The sequence below is a fragment of the Abramis brama genome (assembly GCF_963993115.1).
Source record: "Abramis brama genome assembly, chromosome: 15".
NCBI classification, from domain to species: domain Eukaryota; kingdom Metazoa; phylum Chordata; class Actinopteri; order Cypriniformes; family Leuciscidae; genus Abramis; species Abramis brama.
In genome coordinates this window covers 24,961,799-24,978,170 of record NC_139977.1, presented here as the reverse complement: position 1 = coordinate 24,978,170, position 16,372 = coordinate 24,961,799, and the positions used below count along the sequence as shown (strand labels likewise).

Genomic DNA, 16,372 nt, shown 5'->3' with positions numbered 1-16,372 from the left:
AAGTACTTTACAGAGATGCATTATTTCATTTTCAATATCTTGTCTATTAGCTTTGAAAAATTCAGGCTTGATTTGAATAGGGTTGTATTCATATTTACATATTTCTATGTATCATGGTGAAGTGTTCAACAGAATCCTTTGACACAGCATAGAGAGGTCACGTTTATACCAACCTGCTTTGCAGATCCACTCCAGGTATCCAGTGAGCTCTCTCTCAATCTGCTGCTGTCTGCGGAGCTTCAAGAACTCCTGCCTCTTCTCCACTCGCTCTCTTTCTTTGGCAAACTCCCTAAGACCAAACACACATAATAAAAAAATGCACATAAATCATCTAAATTCGGAATGCTTTTCAAGACAATTTTCTGAGTGTGTTGTGTTCGAAAGCCCATCTTATTTTAGGTTACAGTTCTTGCTCAGAACATTCCTATCATTTTGTTTTGTGTTTCTCAAACCATTCCAAGAGGTCTCTCAGAACTGCACACTGTAATTGTCTCACTATGCTGACACACACAAATAAAGTTAACCATAAAGTGAATAAAGTTATCCATTAGTGTTACAATTCATCTTAAAGGGGCAGGAATTTGTCTGGCACAGGACTTCCCAAAAGCAAGCAATCTGAAATCTGCCCTCTTTTTAGAGGGAACCACATAACATTTTGAGCCAATCAACTGAGCCGTAAATGCCATGTGACTAATAACTCTGGAGATACAATAAAATTATGTCATGCAAATAGGCCTACTGATAGACTGATGGTACTGTAAAAACACCCACAGTATCAAACAACGCACTAGTGACTATCCTGAGCTGTAAAGTCAAAGAAAAATATACTATTTTACACTTTAAAGAACCTTCAAGTAAATAATCAGGCATTGGTAAAACATTTACTGTTCACACTTTAAATAATATCTGGTTTAAGTAGTAGCCTATATTTGAACCTACTGTAAAATGAAGGGACTAAAATCAGTTTCCACTGAAAATAATAGTTCTTTTTATTTTCCCTAGCACTGAAGCATTTTTTTTTAAAGACCTGGCAACCTACATGCTGTTGACAAGAAATATGAAGAAGCCTTTCACTTTCATTTTAAGCTTCTACATGATACACGCAAAAGGTAAGACATATTTGAATTTGTCTTGAAACAAAACTAATATACAAGTCTCTAAGAACTTAAATCATGTAGTTAAGAAAACATACAGCTAAACACTTATTCCTGCAAAGTTTGAGGTTCCATGTAAAATATCTTATTATTAACTTATAATGGACATAAGAAAAAAATGGCAAAAATTGACATTAACATAATTGACATTAACATCATGTTACCATACCATTAACATACATAAAATAGTGAACATTTAGTGTTGTAGTACTCGAGATCGGTCTTGGTCTCGAGACCACTTTTTAAAGGTCTTGGTCTCGTCTCGGAATCGACTGCATTTTTACTCGGTCTCGTCTCGGTCTCAGACGAAGAGGACTCGGGATTTGATTTCAAGACCGGTCAAGACCACAACTGAGGCATATCACGAAATTTTTTGTTAACATCATTACTGTGATTAGACGTTAAACTTCCGACCAAGAGCTTGACTCATGTCTAATTTTGAATGTTTTTCGTTTTTACTGATTGTTTTACTGTGGCAATCCCCGCCCACCCCGCACACAGTGTGAATGCGGAAGGCAGGAGAGCAAGCTGTGCCGTCACCGTGGCTGTCGTCGGGGAGATGTCAGCCAAACCCAGGGCTGCCAACTCTCAAGCATTCACCGTGAGACTCACGCAATTTACACTTTTCACACGCTTTCACGCCACACATATTTTTTCTCACGCACAAAAAAATCGCGAGGCAAAGCGGACACGGAGACCGACAGACAAGACAGAGCAGGTTACTTATTGATATAAAAAAAATCAGCTCTCATATTCTGTCTATTCTATTACGAAATTCAAACAATAAAGTTTGCACAAAAATAGTTTTGGCGCTTGTAAATGTGACAGTGCCTCAGTTCAAGCGGCACGTGAACCGATCATTTCTACTAGCTAATAGTAAATAAACACGAATAAACAATGTTGAAAGATACAGTATAACTTACCGAAATGTATATTCCTCATACATAATATCGATCAATCAGTGTTTTTCAACCGTGGAAAGAGGTAAAACAGCCGGAGAACAATTGTCACATAACATTTAGCCTACCTCAGGAAAGCCATTAAATGACCATAATAGCCTATATAACACGTTTAGTTGGCTAGAAAAAAAAAAGCTGATTATTTTGCTAAATATGTGTAGCTATATTACATATTTATTATATTTTACTTATATCATTAAGTTGTTATTATAATTAAAAACGCATTATATTTAATTTGAGTTATTTTTAACCTTAAAAAGCAGCTGATAGGGCTCTCATATGTTTACAGCATTATGTGAGATTTTTTTGCCTATCTTGTGTACCTAATATTTATCCAAATGAGTCAATATTGAATCAAATCACAAGAATTTAACTGAATTTAAATTGTGAAATTTGTGTCAAGCAATAAAAATAGTAGCTTACCAGAAATTGTACCATGTAAACATTGTAACATGTTGTCATGTTGTAACAGAATAAAATTCTGTTTAATTACTAAAATGTTTTGACAATCACAATACACTTATTTTTTTATTTATTTTTACATCCCCCCAATCCAAACTGGGCGATATTAACCAAAAACATAAGTCAAACAACATGTGAGATATTTACAAACTGTAATCAAAATAAAATACAAATACAGGGTTTCCTTCCCCATTGTACAATAAAGCTTCCCCATTGTACAATAAAGCTGCACAATATGTACCAACATGTAAATTATATATATATATATATATATATATATATATATATATATAAATAATTTGTCTACTAGGCAAGACTTAATTCATGGATATGCATGATACATATTCCACCACTTGTTATTCACATTAATATAAGACATAGGCCTAATGGACTGTGTCTAGATTAATACCTCATCGAGATTAGCATTTTTACGGAACTTTGAGTTTTAAAATGGCCGCATATGCATATTCCACATTTTATCATAAGTGTGTCATGCAGTGTGGGGACTTGGTCTTGACTCGGTCTCGGCCTGTCTTGGTCTTGGTCATGACTTGGTCTCGGTTTAGGTGGTCTTGACTACAACACTACGAACATGATTGTTTGAATAAGTTATATGTAAATAATCAATGACATTATTTTAAAATCAGGAAATGAAAGATGTCAGAACAAAAGACACAGGAAGTCTCAAACAGTCTCTCAAGCAGTAAGCTATCCTTCTCTTATGTCATGCCTACAATTAACTTAAACAAATTATATTTTAATAATACACCTTTTGGACAGTTCCAATATATAATCATTTTAAACTATTTTTTTAAGGCAAAGGATTCCCTGAAATCAGAATTATACTGATTGGGGGTCGAGAACTGGGTGGAATAGAATCAAGTGGAAAAAGTTCGGTAGGAAACACCATTCTGGGAAGAAATGCTTTTGTTGTTGGAAGAAGAACTGCCCGATCTGTTCAAGCAGAGGGAGAAGTACACGGAAGACATGTGACTGTGGTAGACACCCCAGGCTGGTGGTGGCATTATGCTGTAGAATATACTCCAAAGTTTGACATACTGGAAATTATAAGGTGCCCAACACTGTGTCCTCCTGGACCTCACGCCTTCCTTCTAGTCATTCCTGTAGATAATATTTTTCCAGAAGTCTATAGAATGGTTTTGAATGAACATCTGAAGGTTTTGTCAGAGAATGTCTGGAGACATATTATTGTGCTGTTCAGCTCCATCACTCCATATGATGATAGATCTTTCAAAAACCATCTTAGAAACTGGCCAGACCTCCAATTACTTCTAAGAAGGTGTCAGAACAGGTATCATGTCCTTAATATTAAAGAAAGGAATGACAGCTCTCAAGTGATCACACTGCTGGAAGAAATTGAAAAAATGGTAGCCCAAAACAATCACAATTACTTTAAAATCAGCAAAATTGTGTCTCTAGAGGATGAGAGAGAGAAAATAAGAAAGGAAAAAGTCAAACAGAGAATTCTTGCAGTCAAGAGTCAAAGGACTGACCTTCAAGCATGCATTAAAGGTAAGAAAATATAACATACTAAAGATATACCCAAAACTGATTTCAGAGTTTGTGATTGTTGCCTTATGAAGTAATGAGTTACACTGAGTTATACTTTAAAAACATGATTACATTACATTGTTACATTTATGGAAAGTAATACTAGATAAGTGGGAATTGAAACTCTGTCTACCATTGCTCAAATGTTTTACCTTTAGTACAAATAACAATCGGCAAACAGTATCTACAGTTATTTAGTGTAAATTACTAGAATCTACCATTTTTTTTACATAATAGCCACTGCATTGAAAAAATCTGTATCAGTCATAAGAAAAGCAACATCAGTCATTCTCTAATAGTACATTGTAAATGAAAGACAAAACATACTGATGCAATAATAGTCCTGAATTAAAACCATGTCATATAAACTGCAACATAATTTATAAAAATAGAGTCAGCAAAATAAATTTGACCTCTTCTTTCAGCTGAGGAACAATCTCTTACTGAAATAAAGATTGTAATACTTGGAGCATCGTGGGCTGCAAGGAGTTCTGCAGGCAACCTCATTCTGGGAGAAGAAGCTTTTCAAGTTGATGAATCAAGAACAACGGTATTCTGTGAGGTTAGGCACGCTGAAGTGGACAGAAAACAGTTGACTATAGTCGATACTCCAGGCTGGTTCTGTAAATATCCTCTCGAAAAGACATCAGAGATTGACAAACTGGAGATTAGACGTAGTGTGCATCTATGTCCTCCTGGCCCACATGCAATTCTGTTAACTGTTCCTATTGCCATAGCATTTGATAAAACTTATCGAACAGCTGTGGAGGAACACATGGGTCTTTTAGGGAAGGAGGTGTGGAGCCATACAATTGTGTTGTTCACCAGAGGAGACTGGCTTGGAGAAACAACCATTGAGGAACGTATTGAAGAAGAAGGAGAGCATCTTGAGTGGCTAATGGAAAAATGTGGGTACAGATATCATGTTGTTAACTGTAAGAATCAGACTGACAGCACACAAGTCACAGAACTCCTTAAGAAGATTGAGGAAATGGTGATGGAAAACAATGGTTGTCACTATGTGCCAGATGAGAAGAGCAATCCATTCAACGAGCTTGAGCTGAAGCTGAAGAAAGGCAAAAAAGACATGGAGAAAGGGCGTAGACAAAAATACATGCTTCAAGAGCTGCTTAAAGGTACAAGATATATTTACAAAAAAGTTGCACAACGTAACAATGCAAGATATTCTTTGTAGACAAAATACAAATACCAATTCTTTCTCATTAACAGACAGAAAAAAAACCCTCTCGGAAATTAGGATTGTGCTTCTTGGAGGAGAAGGAGTTGGGAAAAGTACATCAGGAAACATAATTCTGCAAGGAAATTTTTTTGACATTACACCACAGAAGGTACTTTTCTTATCTTTAATACCAAATTATTTTGTAATTCCTATATGCCTGCAGATTATTATTGTTACATTATTTATATTCTGTCTAGATATTTAATACCCAGCCAAGAACAAAGCAATGTATGATGAAACAAAGGAAAGTAGCAGGATGTCAAATCTCAGTGGTTGACACACCAAGATGGTCAACATCAAATCTGGAAGACGCAAAAGAAATTTTACGCAGTGTGACGGTTTGTTCGCCTGGTCCACATGTATTCCTGCTAGTGCTACCAGTAGATAGGTCTTTTACAAAAAAAGATGAAAAAACAGTGATGGAGTTAATGAGCCTTTTTGGGGAGCATGTCTGGAGATATACTCTAATTATATTCTCTGGATACTGGCTGAAGGACACACCAGTTGAGCATTACATTGCGTGTGAAGGAGAAGCCCTGCAGACTTTGATAAGAAAGTGTGAGAACAGATATCATGCACTCGCTGATAACAGTCACAACATCAAAAATCTGCTTGAGATGATTGAAGAGATGGTGGCAAGAAACAGAGGGGAATACTTTACTCAACAAAAGAGAGAAAAAAAGGCAACAACATCAGTGATCCAGTGGTTTACTGGGAAGGCACTGACTGAAGAAGAGTGGAATAAACGTGAGGATGAACTCATCGTGAGGATGCTGGAAGCAGCAGTTGTGGACCTTGATCCAGAATCCAAACAACCATCTGGCAGACGAAGGCAAAGCTTTGACAACCCGATCCCTAGTAGTAAGTTTCTGTTTATCTATAACTAGTCCCGCTAGAATTTTACTGTGTTAGCGTAAAAGATTATACATCTGTGTAATAAATTGTAGGTCTGTCAAAATTTATGAGACTTTAACTTATGTAATCAAATAAGTTAAGTTGCTACTGTTAAGGTGCCATTAAAACCACCCTACCGCTCAAAGGTTTGGTATAATTAAGATTATTTGAATGTTTTTTTTGTTTTTTTTAAGTCTCTTATACTGATACCATGTCAACAAATGTCTTGGATTATCTTAATTTGTGTTAAGCAAATATCAGATATACTACTATGAGAGATATGCATGTAAAACAAATATCCAGCAAAAAAGAAAATGAACCGAACCTTCTAACATTCATTGTATTTTCAGTGAGTGGAGATTCATTGTCTGATACCACCAGTTCAGTTGGAGCTAATACTCTGAATCCTGCTGATAAAGTATCTCGATGGCTCTGGCATACAAGAAATAATGCACCATCATCTGGATATGACACTATGAGCATTACATTAAGTTCTCAGCATTCAAAAATGGAAAGAATCATAGATAATATTCCAATGGTCCAAAACCATCCTAGTGACATGGACACTCCAAAATATGCAAGGAATATGAGAGGAGAAAACCGTGCTAGATCATTTTCAATGTAGAATGTTCTCTACAACCCAAACTATGTCAGTTTAAATTATATACTGTATGTGCAATGACTTGATATAATAATTAATAACTCAGTATGGTAAGATTTTACAAGTACTTTTGTCAACATAACATTTTCTATTTCACATTGAGAAGAAGCCAGTGTGGGCTGTTGATCAACCTGTTATATGAGTGTGTTTTAGTGACTCTGCACTGTTTCTGTAGGTGTGTGAGGATTATTGTTATTATTTTTGATTCAGAATGGGTTAGCAATGATGTAAATGTATAAACTATAAAAAATTTAAGTTACCTATTTATTATTATTTATTATTTAACGGTAACGCGTAAGGCATGCTATGTGCCTCAACAATTTAAGTCATAACATAGCTATCTTTGCAAATTGTTAGCTTAATGATTGCTTAAAGCAGACATTGAAATCCATATCTTCAACTTATTGTGGTAATTAACATATTTATTTACACTTTTAGTTAACACTATATGTTAAGGAATTAATACATGATGACACATTTAATTAATAGCAATTCATATAGTTGAATCCACTAGATGCAGCGCTGCTGCGTTGTTCATTCAAAACACAGAAGAGCCTCAATGCCGAGAAGATCTTAGTTACATCAAAACCAAGCCGTTCACATAGAATGCATTTTCTGTGCTGCAAATAATTGTTTATGCAGTTTCCGAATTTATATTTGATTTATAAATGTTATGCACTTTTTTGTACAGTCATGTTATTTCATTGAATAAACAATTTAATGTGATGCATTAATATTTAGCTCATTGTGCCTTCTTGTGGTCTCGGGAGACAAGCCAAAAGCTTTTTCCCTCAAACTGAAAATATGCCTTTTAAATTATCCCAAAAAAATATATTACTAATATTTAAGTATAAAATTCAAATTTAGTTTTTCAGCCACTCTGACAGCCCTACTGTACATTAGCTATATCTATAGAATTACTGTACAGTTTTGTCCATAATGAGACTATGCAAGAATAGATTTCAAATATGATATGAATTTCTCTTTCAGTCCACAGAGCATGTGATCAGAAAACTTGAACTTTAGAACTAACTAACTGCAACAGTTTTTGTGACCACCATATGATGCAGGCATGAACAAACTAAGTTAAAAAATAGAAATCTTTTTAAAGCCAGTGGAGTAAAGTAGAATAGTGGGAACAGCAAAACTGAATGAACCTTCTTTTTTATTTCAGTTGTCATTTCAGAAGCAGCATCTTTACTGTATTAATACTGCACATATATTTACTAATTTAGAAGTCACTTTTTCTCACTTTTATTAGGGATGTCCCGATACCACTTTTTCACTTCCGATACCGATGCCGCAGCTTTGGCTATTTGCCGATACCGATATCAATACGATATTTTTATTTTATTCTTGAACTAATACTACTAATAATAATAAAATATATGGAAGCACTTTGCTCAATTAGCCACCTAAAACATCACTCAAATGGAGAACAAATACTTCTCCAGTATATAGTCCACAACAACAGTTGTTGAAAGACTGCCACCCTTTATTCAAACACTACAAAAAAAAACAAAAAAAAAACAGGTACTCTCTCTCTCTCTCTCTCACACACACACACACACACACACACACACAAATTTTTTTCGATACCGATGACGTGGATCGGATCAGGACATCCCTAACTTTTATCAAAATGCACATACATCTTGCAGAGAAAAAAAAAGTATTGATGAAACTCATGATTCAAATTAGCTTTAAATATTTCACAATACTCTCCATCAACACTGTAGAATACATGCACAGTACATGACAGTGGTTAGATCATCCATGATTGAGCTAAAAATCAGCTCAACCATGTGTCTATTTTCACCATGGACAAGGAAAGAAAGTTAGAAAGAGAAGGAAAGACACAGAGGGAGAAAGAGCATCAACCGTGATGTACAACTTACCCTGATAAGACACCCAGGACAAGGTTAAGCATGAAGAAGGAGCCAATGATGATGAGAGGGATGAAGTACAGCCAGTTCCAGGTGTTCCCAGAGGCATCATTGGCCTGTGCATAAACAAATAAAGCAAGAGATGTTACAATAGAGCCCTAAAACAACCCATTCACACAGACAATTAAGAAATCCCCAAGCGCATTACAAATAAAGGTTATATCAACATTGTGTGCAGTATCCATGTACAATAACTTGTGAATGAAAACACATCTAAGACTACAACTATCCAAAGCATTTTGAGACTAATTACTTTAATCATTCTCATGGTTTGAGAATCTAATGCTAAATAAATTAAGTCATTACAAATCCACTCCCACAAGCCACCACTGAGAAAATATTGCTGAAGCCATTCGGAATGAAAAAGATTTTTGCAGCAATGATGTTAGCACTGACTCTCTGCTATAACCTGCATGTGCGTCAGTGAGGTCCCACTTTTTATCACTTCTCTCCTTAAGTAAACATCACTTTTACCTCCATCTCACTTTTGAAGGAGGTATCAGATGTTTTTCAATTCAAAAGCTTTTTTATTTTTTTGGAGAAAATTGAGAACAAATCAATTTAATTTGAACAAAGATTCAATCCAGTAACTTTTGCAAATGTCTAAAATGCATTTATAAACATTTGAAAACACTTCCCTTTGTATCGGAGGCAAGAAATAGAGATAAAATAGTATATATATATATATATATATATATATATATATATATATATATATAAAATATAAAATATATTAAAAGTATTTGAATAGTGTTAAGCTACTTAAACCACATCAAGCTTTAAATAACATCCTCATGGGACACTTCACAGACATCAAAGCAACATGGATCAATGTTGCCCTCTCTATATAGCCCTGCTGCTAATGCCATTGATTGTGTTTCTCATAAAACAACCCCCATAGGTGAGATGAGGCACTAGTGAGACTTAATGCTGCTCAATAAACACCAAAGCAAGAGGGAGATGAGAAACAAGATAAATCATTAATGAACAGGTAAATTATTCAGCCAAAAAAAGCACAAGGTATAGATGAGCTCAGTGATGGACCATGTCAATTACACATAATGTAGAAATACATCTCTCAGTTGTTTTGTTTCCATTGGTTTTAGTCCAGATCAGATTACATGTTAGCACTTTTCCGAAGCCTATCACGCTCATTGACTGAGTATAGGTAGCTGGCTAAAGGTAGCATAACAAACATGGACTGATTTAAGGCACTCTACATAGACAGTATCACTCGTCACATGAAGCATACAGGAGACTCCACTCACAATTAATTTCAATGGAGTTTGATGATAGGATGTTGCTAAGCTAACAAAATGGTATTCTAAAAAACATAACTAAATAAATTTTGAATTATATTGAATTAGTTTTTATTCTTTCATTTTTTTTTATTTTTTATACTTATTCCAGTCTTGAATGAATTTTATTTAAAATCTATATTTCTTTTACTTTTTCTGCCATCTTGTATTTATTTATTTGGGACTGACTTCTCGTCGAAGAATGAATTGGTTGCTGCCACAGAATGTGGCTTAAATGAGGGTTCTTAGAAGGGAGCATAAATATGATGCTTACCTTTATCTAAAATGTCTCTATCTTGTTTTCAATATTTCTACTCGACTTTATATATGTGTGTTATAATTCCTGCTATAACTAGACCTTTTATATATTAATATAAATATAAATATATATTATAAATAATATTACAGGTGAGAATTTCCATCATCATCCAGCAGGTATAGACCTTATGTAGCCCCGCCCCTTTTCAGCGCTGCGCCCATTGTCTTTTGACTTCCGGTCTGTATTTTCACAGCGATCTTGCGTATTTATGAATGAACGGCTCGTTTTAAAATCTTCCCGGTCAACTGACATTTGTTAAGACATCTGCTTTAAACATTACAATCCTCATGATAACTTTCATTAACTTTACATTAAGTAAATCCACTTCAAAAGCTAATTACTCCTGGACAGCAATGCCATAGAGATATACAGAGCGATTGCAAAAACGGAAGTTAAAAGACAATATTCTAAAGATGGCGGCGCCCTCGTTTCTCTGGCGCATAAGGTCTATAGGGACAAGGAAGGAGATTCAATCCTTCTTTTACATAAAAAAAAAACATGACCATACTGAAAATATCATTGGAGACTACAGTATACACATTTTTTCCCACCACCATCAGCGTGTCTCAGTATTCCTGCAGGCTGCTGCGTCTGAGACCTGCACTCAGTCATTTCACTCCTAATTAAGCAACAGTGAGAGGAGCAGGAGGTATAAGCTCCCATGAGGGACGATGGGAACCTGTGTGAAACAGTCCCTCAGTCAATGCTCAGTGCCCAGATGAGCCCGTCTATACTCCCTTATGCTGACGAAGGAACTACTTAGGGAATTACGTTTCTCTGGAACGTCAAAGCAATTCATCATTGCAGAGTGTTAGAAGATAGAATATAAGTGGCTTAGTGTCTACAATCAAAATAAACAGCAAGTACTGTACATTATGTACAAGAACAAACCAGAACATTCATTTTGCAATTACATTTTGAGGTATAGTATGTAATTGTACTGAACTGCTTTATTTATTCACTATACTATGCACTATAAGGAAGGACATTACATGTTTCCCAGCAACCACACGCTGAAATCATCTAAACCGGATGTCTAAACTGGGTTAAGGTAAAGTTTTGCAGCGAAATCATGAATTGCAAGACCTCATGGTTGTGAACCTGTTATGAAAGAGACATCACAGGATTACTACTTAACTACTTAAGCTACTTAACAAAAAGTAACAGAGAGAAGATGCAGCAAAGGTCTCTCAATTTGTAGATTTTTTTTTTATCACAATGCAAAGGCTGCTTGCTTTTAAACAGTCCCAAAAGAACCTGACTACTAAAGCCAAGAAACAATCAACAAGGTCACACACAAAGCAACAATTGTATTTTCCCACAAACATTTGAACTATAATCAGATGCCAAAACAAGGCAAATTTATGGAATTATATATTAGAGATGTGAGAATTTTGAAGCAACTACAGTACAGCAAAAGCACATTTATCATATTCCCCTTAATCTGTTTCACTGTGACATTGCACTTCATCTAATTTATCTTCTTTGGTCTACTGCATCCTTAAAGGCTTTTGTAACACTTCCTTTGAAACACTGTGAGCACACACCTCTATTTAATCTGTAAACGGTGATTATCATAATGCTTTATTCAGCATTATGCACAGTCAACTGAATAAAGTGTCAGAACAAGTAAGTGTGATATTAGTGTAATATTTAGTTCTTACAGGGACACAAACTATATAATAAGCTCTTCTGGTGTAAAGAACATTCGTTTTCTTTCTCTCCCTCTCATGCCAAGATAATACAAATAATAAAGACTGTGGAATGAATTCAAAATTTAAGAATGAACTGCATAATTTATTTGATTTAGCACCTGATTCTGAGCACTTTCCTGAGACCGTACAGTATCAGTCTAATATTGTGATTTATACACCTGAATCAGCTCTTTAAAATGTGTCTCGACTGCACTGTGGGTCTGGATATATGCCCAGATATAATGCTTTTCTCCATCATTTGATCATAATTCGATGATTATTGCTGCCACACCTTTCTGGGCCCACAAGAAGCCCCACGGCTTACTTTAAATATGGTGCAGCGTTATTTCAGTGCACTTAGCTCCTGGTTAAACTGGATTGCAGGGCGATAGGGAATAAGACGCATGCATTTCCATCCACGCATATTTTTCACTACCACTGTAATGAGTTATATCCAAAAAGGGGGGAGGGGAAAGAAGGGAAAAGGTCTGATATGATTCAATGCTGCATGCATCCAAATAAGATTGTCCTCCATCCAGCTCCCAACAGGCTATTTTTAAAGATGTTTAATGAGCTCTGGGATGGGTCTGACAGCCCAGGATGACCGGCTGACAGGGTCAAGGTGCACAGAGGCCTGGTGACTCAGCCTGCAGTAACAAGAGCAAAAACACTGATTACATCCAAACACACACACTGGCTACTGGAATAGCACAACAGCTGCGGGCTGACTATACATTTTAGTGAAACAATTGTCACACATGGGGCTACTGACCACATGGCATCTCATTTCGGGCAGCATGCTCACACACGTCAATAAATGACACCTTATTACCGCCCCGGTGGGAGTTGCTACAAATGCTTGACCAGAAGGTAGATTTTAGATTAATTAAAGATGCTTTAGGTACGACAACATCAAGACGTGACTAATTTCAAAATCACCACAAAAAGGTCCTTTAAAATACTTTTAGAAATTACACGAGACCTTCAACAAGGGTTGTTTTGTTGGGAAAAAAAACAATTTTCAAGATCAGTGATTGAAGGAAAACCAATCTAGTTTAATACTGCATTCCATTCAAAGACGTGGGTTATTCCTACTTCTTATAAATCAAAAAAATGTTCCCTTGCTTGATGCTCAAAAGATGACAGGCATGTAAGGAAACAAAATGGCAATGCTACCATAAAGTATTCCAGTGTCAACAGGTCCAATGTAAGCATTCCTTCTGCAAATGTACGATTATGAACAGAACGTTCTTGTTTTTTTCAATCCTGTTTCTACTAACTGAATTTGTTATGTAATATATGAGTTTAGACTTATTTGCATGCAACTGAATGTTTATCATTAACAGTATATATCTCCCTGGGTTTGGCCATGTTCATACAAATCTCCTTGCCAAATTCAAATGCCACTCTATTGCACTTTTCAAGGTTGAAAATGACCAAAGATGTTGACTTCTATAACACTAGAAAGTCTTAAAACAACTGACACTTTAACAAATCCAATCAAGTACAAATTACAAATAAAATATTAATGAATAATAACCAAACTGTGTGAAGTCATGACAGTATTTAGGTCTCTAAAACACTGTTTTCTGCATATAGCCATGGTGACATAAAGAGAAAGTCTGTCAATTCATTTTACTCTGTAAATAAATTCTAAATGATAAAAAATACATTTAAATAAACTGTCCTCTTTAGATACATTTTATTTAAAGGCACACAATGTAACTTTTCACCACTAGAGGTCGTTTATTCAAAAGAAAGGCGTGGCTTGATGACGCCTTGATTTCGGGGAATCATGGGAGTTGTTGTCTTCACCTCTACAGCCAGTGGAGAATACAATGGGACTCGGACAGAAATCATATTCATGGATGACCGGTAATGTATTAAAAATATATTAACGTTATGAAAGCCGTTGGAGCGGAACGAGGCCGCTGGAGCGATTGCTAAGCAGAGACAAGTACGACACACAGCTCGAGAGCAGTGGAGCTTTTATTATGCCTTCTTCCAGTCACGCGTAAGTGGGGTAACGCAGTGCTGTTTTATCATATTAGATACATTTGAGTGTGATGAAAGTTGTTACAATGCTACTCTGTGTGTTTCTATATGAGACACTTGTTGCACACAGCAGCAATATTAGGCATGGTAAATAAGGTACTCCTGGTAAATCAAGAAAACGAGATTTAAACAAAAAGACTAACTGTGTTGAGCTGTATAATAATGATTCGTTTTCTGTCGATGAATGTATCCAAAAAGTTGCTCACCTGTTTAATAAAACACATAATATATTAAAGCGTCTTTAGTGTTTCCAACTAAAGGAAATCGAGGGTAACACAGGTATGATGTCATTGATAGGCGACACACGGACACGATCCGTGTCCTGGTTAAAACTGCTTATTTCTCTGGATTTAAGCATTTTTAGAAACATTTGGGATAATGTAAGTACACAAATCAACAAAATATATAACATTGTTCTAGTGGTTTTTGGCTATTTTGATCCAAAAATCTTACATAGTGTGCCTTTAAATAAATAAATACATTTCTCAATAACAACAACAACAACATCATCTCCAACAGGTAGTGTTGTTCCACTACAGGGGATCTGACCAGCGTCCCCAAACAAGCATGACACAGTAGTGGTAATTAAGCATAAAGTGATTAATCTCTAGCACAGTGAGAGGGTAATAAAACTAACAGGCATGAAATGAGGAGTGCCGTGTCATTAGCAGAAGACTCCGCCCCCCGCTGGCTTGCTATGCCGCAGCTCATTATGGGAGGAGATAATGTAGCTCCTTAGGTTGAGAAACTTACACTAACCTCTGGCCCTCTGCCTGTCTGTCATTTATAGAGCTACAACTTGATGCTCAATAAAGAAATGCCTTTTCATTTCGACAAGGCACACAACCGGTTGTTTTTACCTAGGATTTGAATCTTAGAATGATTATATATCACAGTCACGGTTTTGCTGCATTGGGAACATTTGGTATATAAAATAAAGAATTTATTTGTATAATCCATTACAAACAATCCCATTATTCCATTGTGCCGTTCCATCACAGCGCTATAAAGACATCCATCCGAGGAGTCACATTCCAGCTACTCTGACATGCAATCTAGAAAATGGAGTGCTGTCATTATTCTTATTTCACGATGTGATCCATCCTGCATTCAAACCATAAACATGATCTCAAAAAGCAGCATATCACACATCATCTTCCACAGTAGCCTTAAAAAAAGTATGCAGAACACCATATTCCCTGAATTAACTGTTTTGTGGAGGAAACACATGTAACGCCTTACAAATATCTTTGGCAACACTTTACAATAAGGTTTCATTTGTTGTATTAACTAACATCAACCATGAGCAATACATTTGTTGCTGTATTTGTTCATCTTTGTTAACACTATAAAAATAACGCTGTTCATTGTTTGTTCATGTTACTTCACAGTGCATTAATTAATGTTAACAAACAACTATTGATTTTAATAATGTATTAGTAAATGTTGAAATTTCATTTTCAAAGATTAATAAATGCTGTACAAGTGCACTTCATTATTAGTTCATGTTAACTTGTGTAGTTACCATATATATGTAGTTATGGTAAAACTTTATTTTACAGTGTCCTTGTTACATATGTTACATGTACTTACCATAGTAGTAACAGTAAATTATGCATAATTACATGCAACTAACCCTCAACAAAACCCTAATCTACCCTAACCCTATAGTAAGTACATGTTGTTAATTAATATTACTCAGTACTTAAATATATAATTACACTGTAACAATGACACCTTAAAATAAAGTGTAACCGTAGATACATATATGATGTAGTTACCATTACCGTAGTGTTAGAACATTGTTTATTTAATTATATTACTGTATAATATCTTCTGTATAATATTTGATATACATCAAACTTTTTTGGAAGAAATGCATGTTGAAATGCTGAAGTACTGTATTTTTTAAATGTTTGGTTGAACTGCATAGTGCATTATGTCTATATAAATAATTTGTCTAAATATATATTTTAAAAATACAGTATGTTTTCTATCCATCTACAAGATGGAAGAAAACTTCAAACTTGCTTCTGGCACACCGTTAAGAACTGCCACTCATACGGGTGACTTCTGGGAAAGATCTAAGGCTTATGATGAACAATACATATATTGATT

General features: G+C 35.4%; 2 protein-coding genes across 3 annotated transcripts in view; one reads left to right on the top strand and one right to left on the bottom strand.

Annotated features, from left to right (window-relative positions):
• Positions 1-16,372, bottom strand: part of cacna1bb (calcium channel, voltage-dependent, N type, alpha 1B subunit, b) — a 147,399-nt gene that overhangs the window by 63,208 nt on the left and 67,819 nt on the right. The window contains exons 8-9 of the mRNA XM_084137076.1: positions 8,841-8,944; positions 174-289 (exon numbers count right to left, since the gene is read on the bottom strand). Coding sequence (XP_083993202.1) covers positions 174-289; positions 8,841-8,944 — 220 coding nt within the window. The remainder of the gene's footprint in view (positions 1-173; positions 290-8,840; positions 8,945-16,372) is intronic.
• On the top strand, positions 1,038-7,680 carry LOC311097419 (GTPase IMAP family member 8). 2 transcript variants are annotated; one of them, XM_084137074.1, is made up of 7 exons: positions 1,038-1,109; positions 3,223-3,278; positions 3,392-4,108; positions 4,573-5,283; positions 5,378-5,496; positions 5,585-6,248; positions 6,632-7,680. In XM_084137074.1, the coding sequence occupies exons 2-7, from the start codon at positions 3,233-3,235 to the stop codon at positions 6,904-6,906; spliced, it is 2,532 nt and encodes an 843-aa protein (XP_083993200.1). In that variant the 5' UTR covers positions 1,038-1,109; positions 3,223-3,232; the 3' UTR covers positions 6,907-7,680. The 2 variants fall into 2 exon arrangements, with proteins under 2 accessions (XP_083993200.1, XP_083993201.1); XM_084137075.1 differs by lacking the exon at positions 1,038-1,109 and adding an exon at positions 1,129-1,755.

Bases quoted from the DNA above. Each gene is read 5' to 3' on its own strand.
- LOC311097419 (XM_084137074.1), top strand. From the start codon at position 3,233: ATGTCAGAACAAAAGACACAGGAAGTCTCAAACAGTCTCTCAAGCA. The intron at 3,279-3,391 runs GTAAGCTATCCT...TATTTTTTTAAG, and splicing joins CTCAAACAGTCTCTCAAGCA to GCAAAGGATTCCCTGAAATC. The intron at 6,249-6,631 runs GTAAGTTTCTGT...TTGTATTTTCAG, and splicing joins TGACAACCCGATCCCTAGTA to TGAGTGGAGATTCATTGTCT.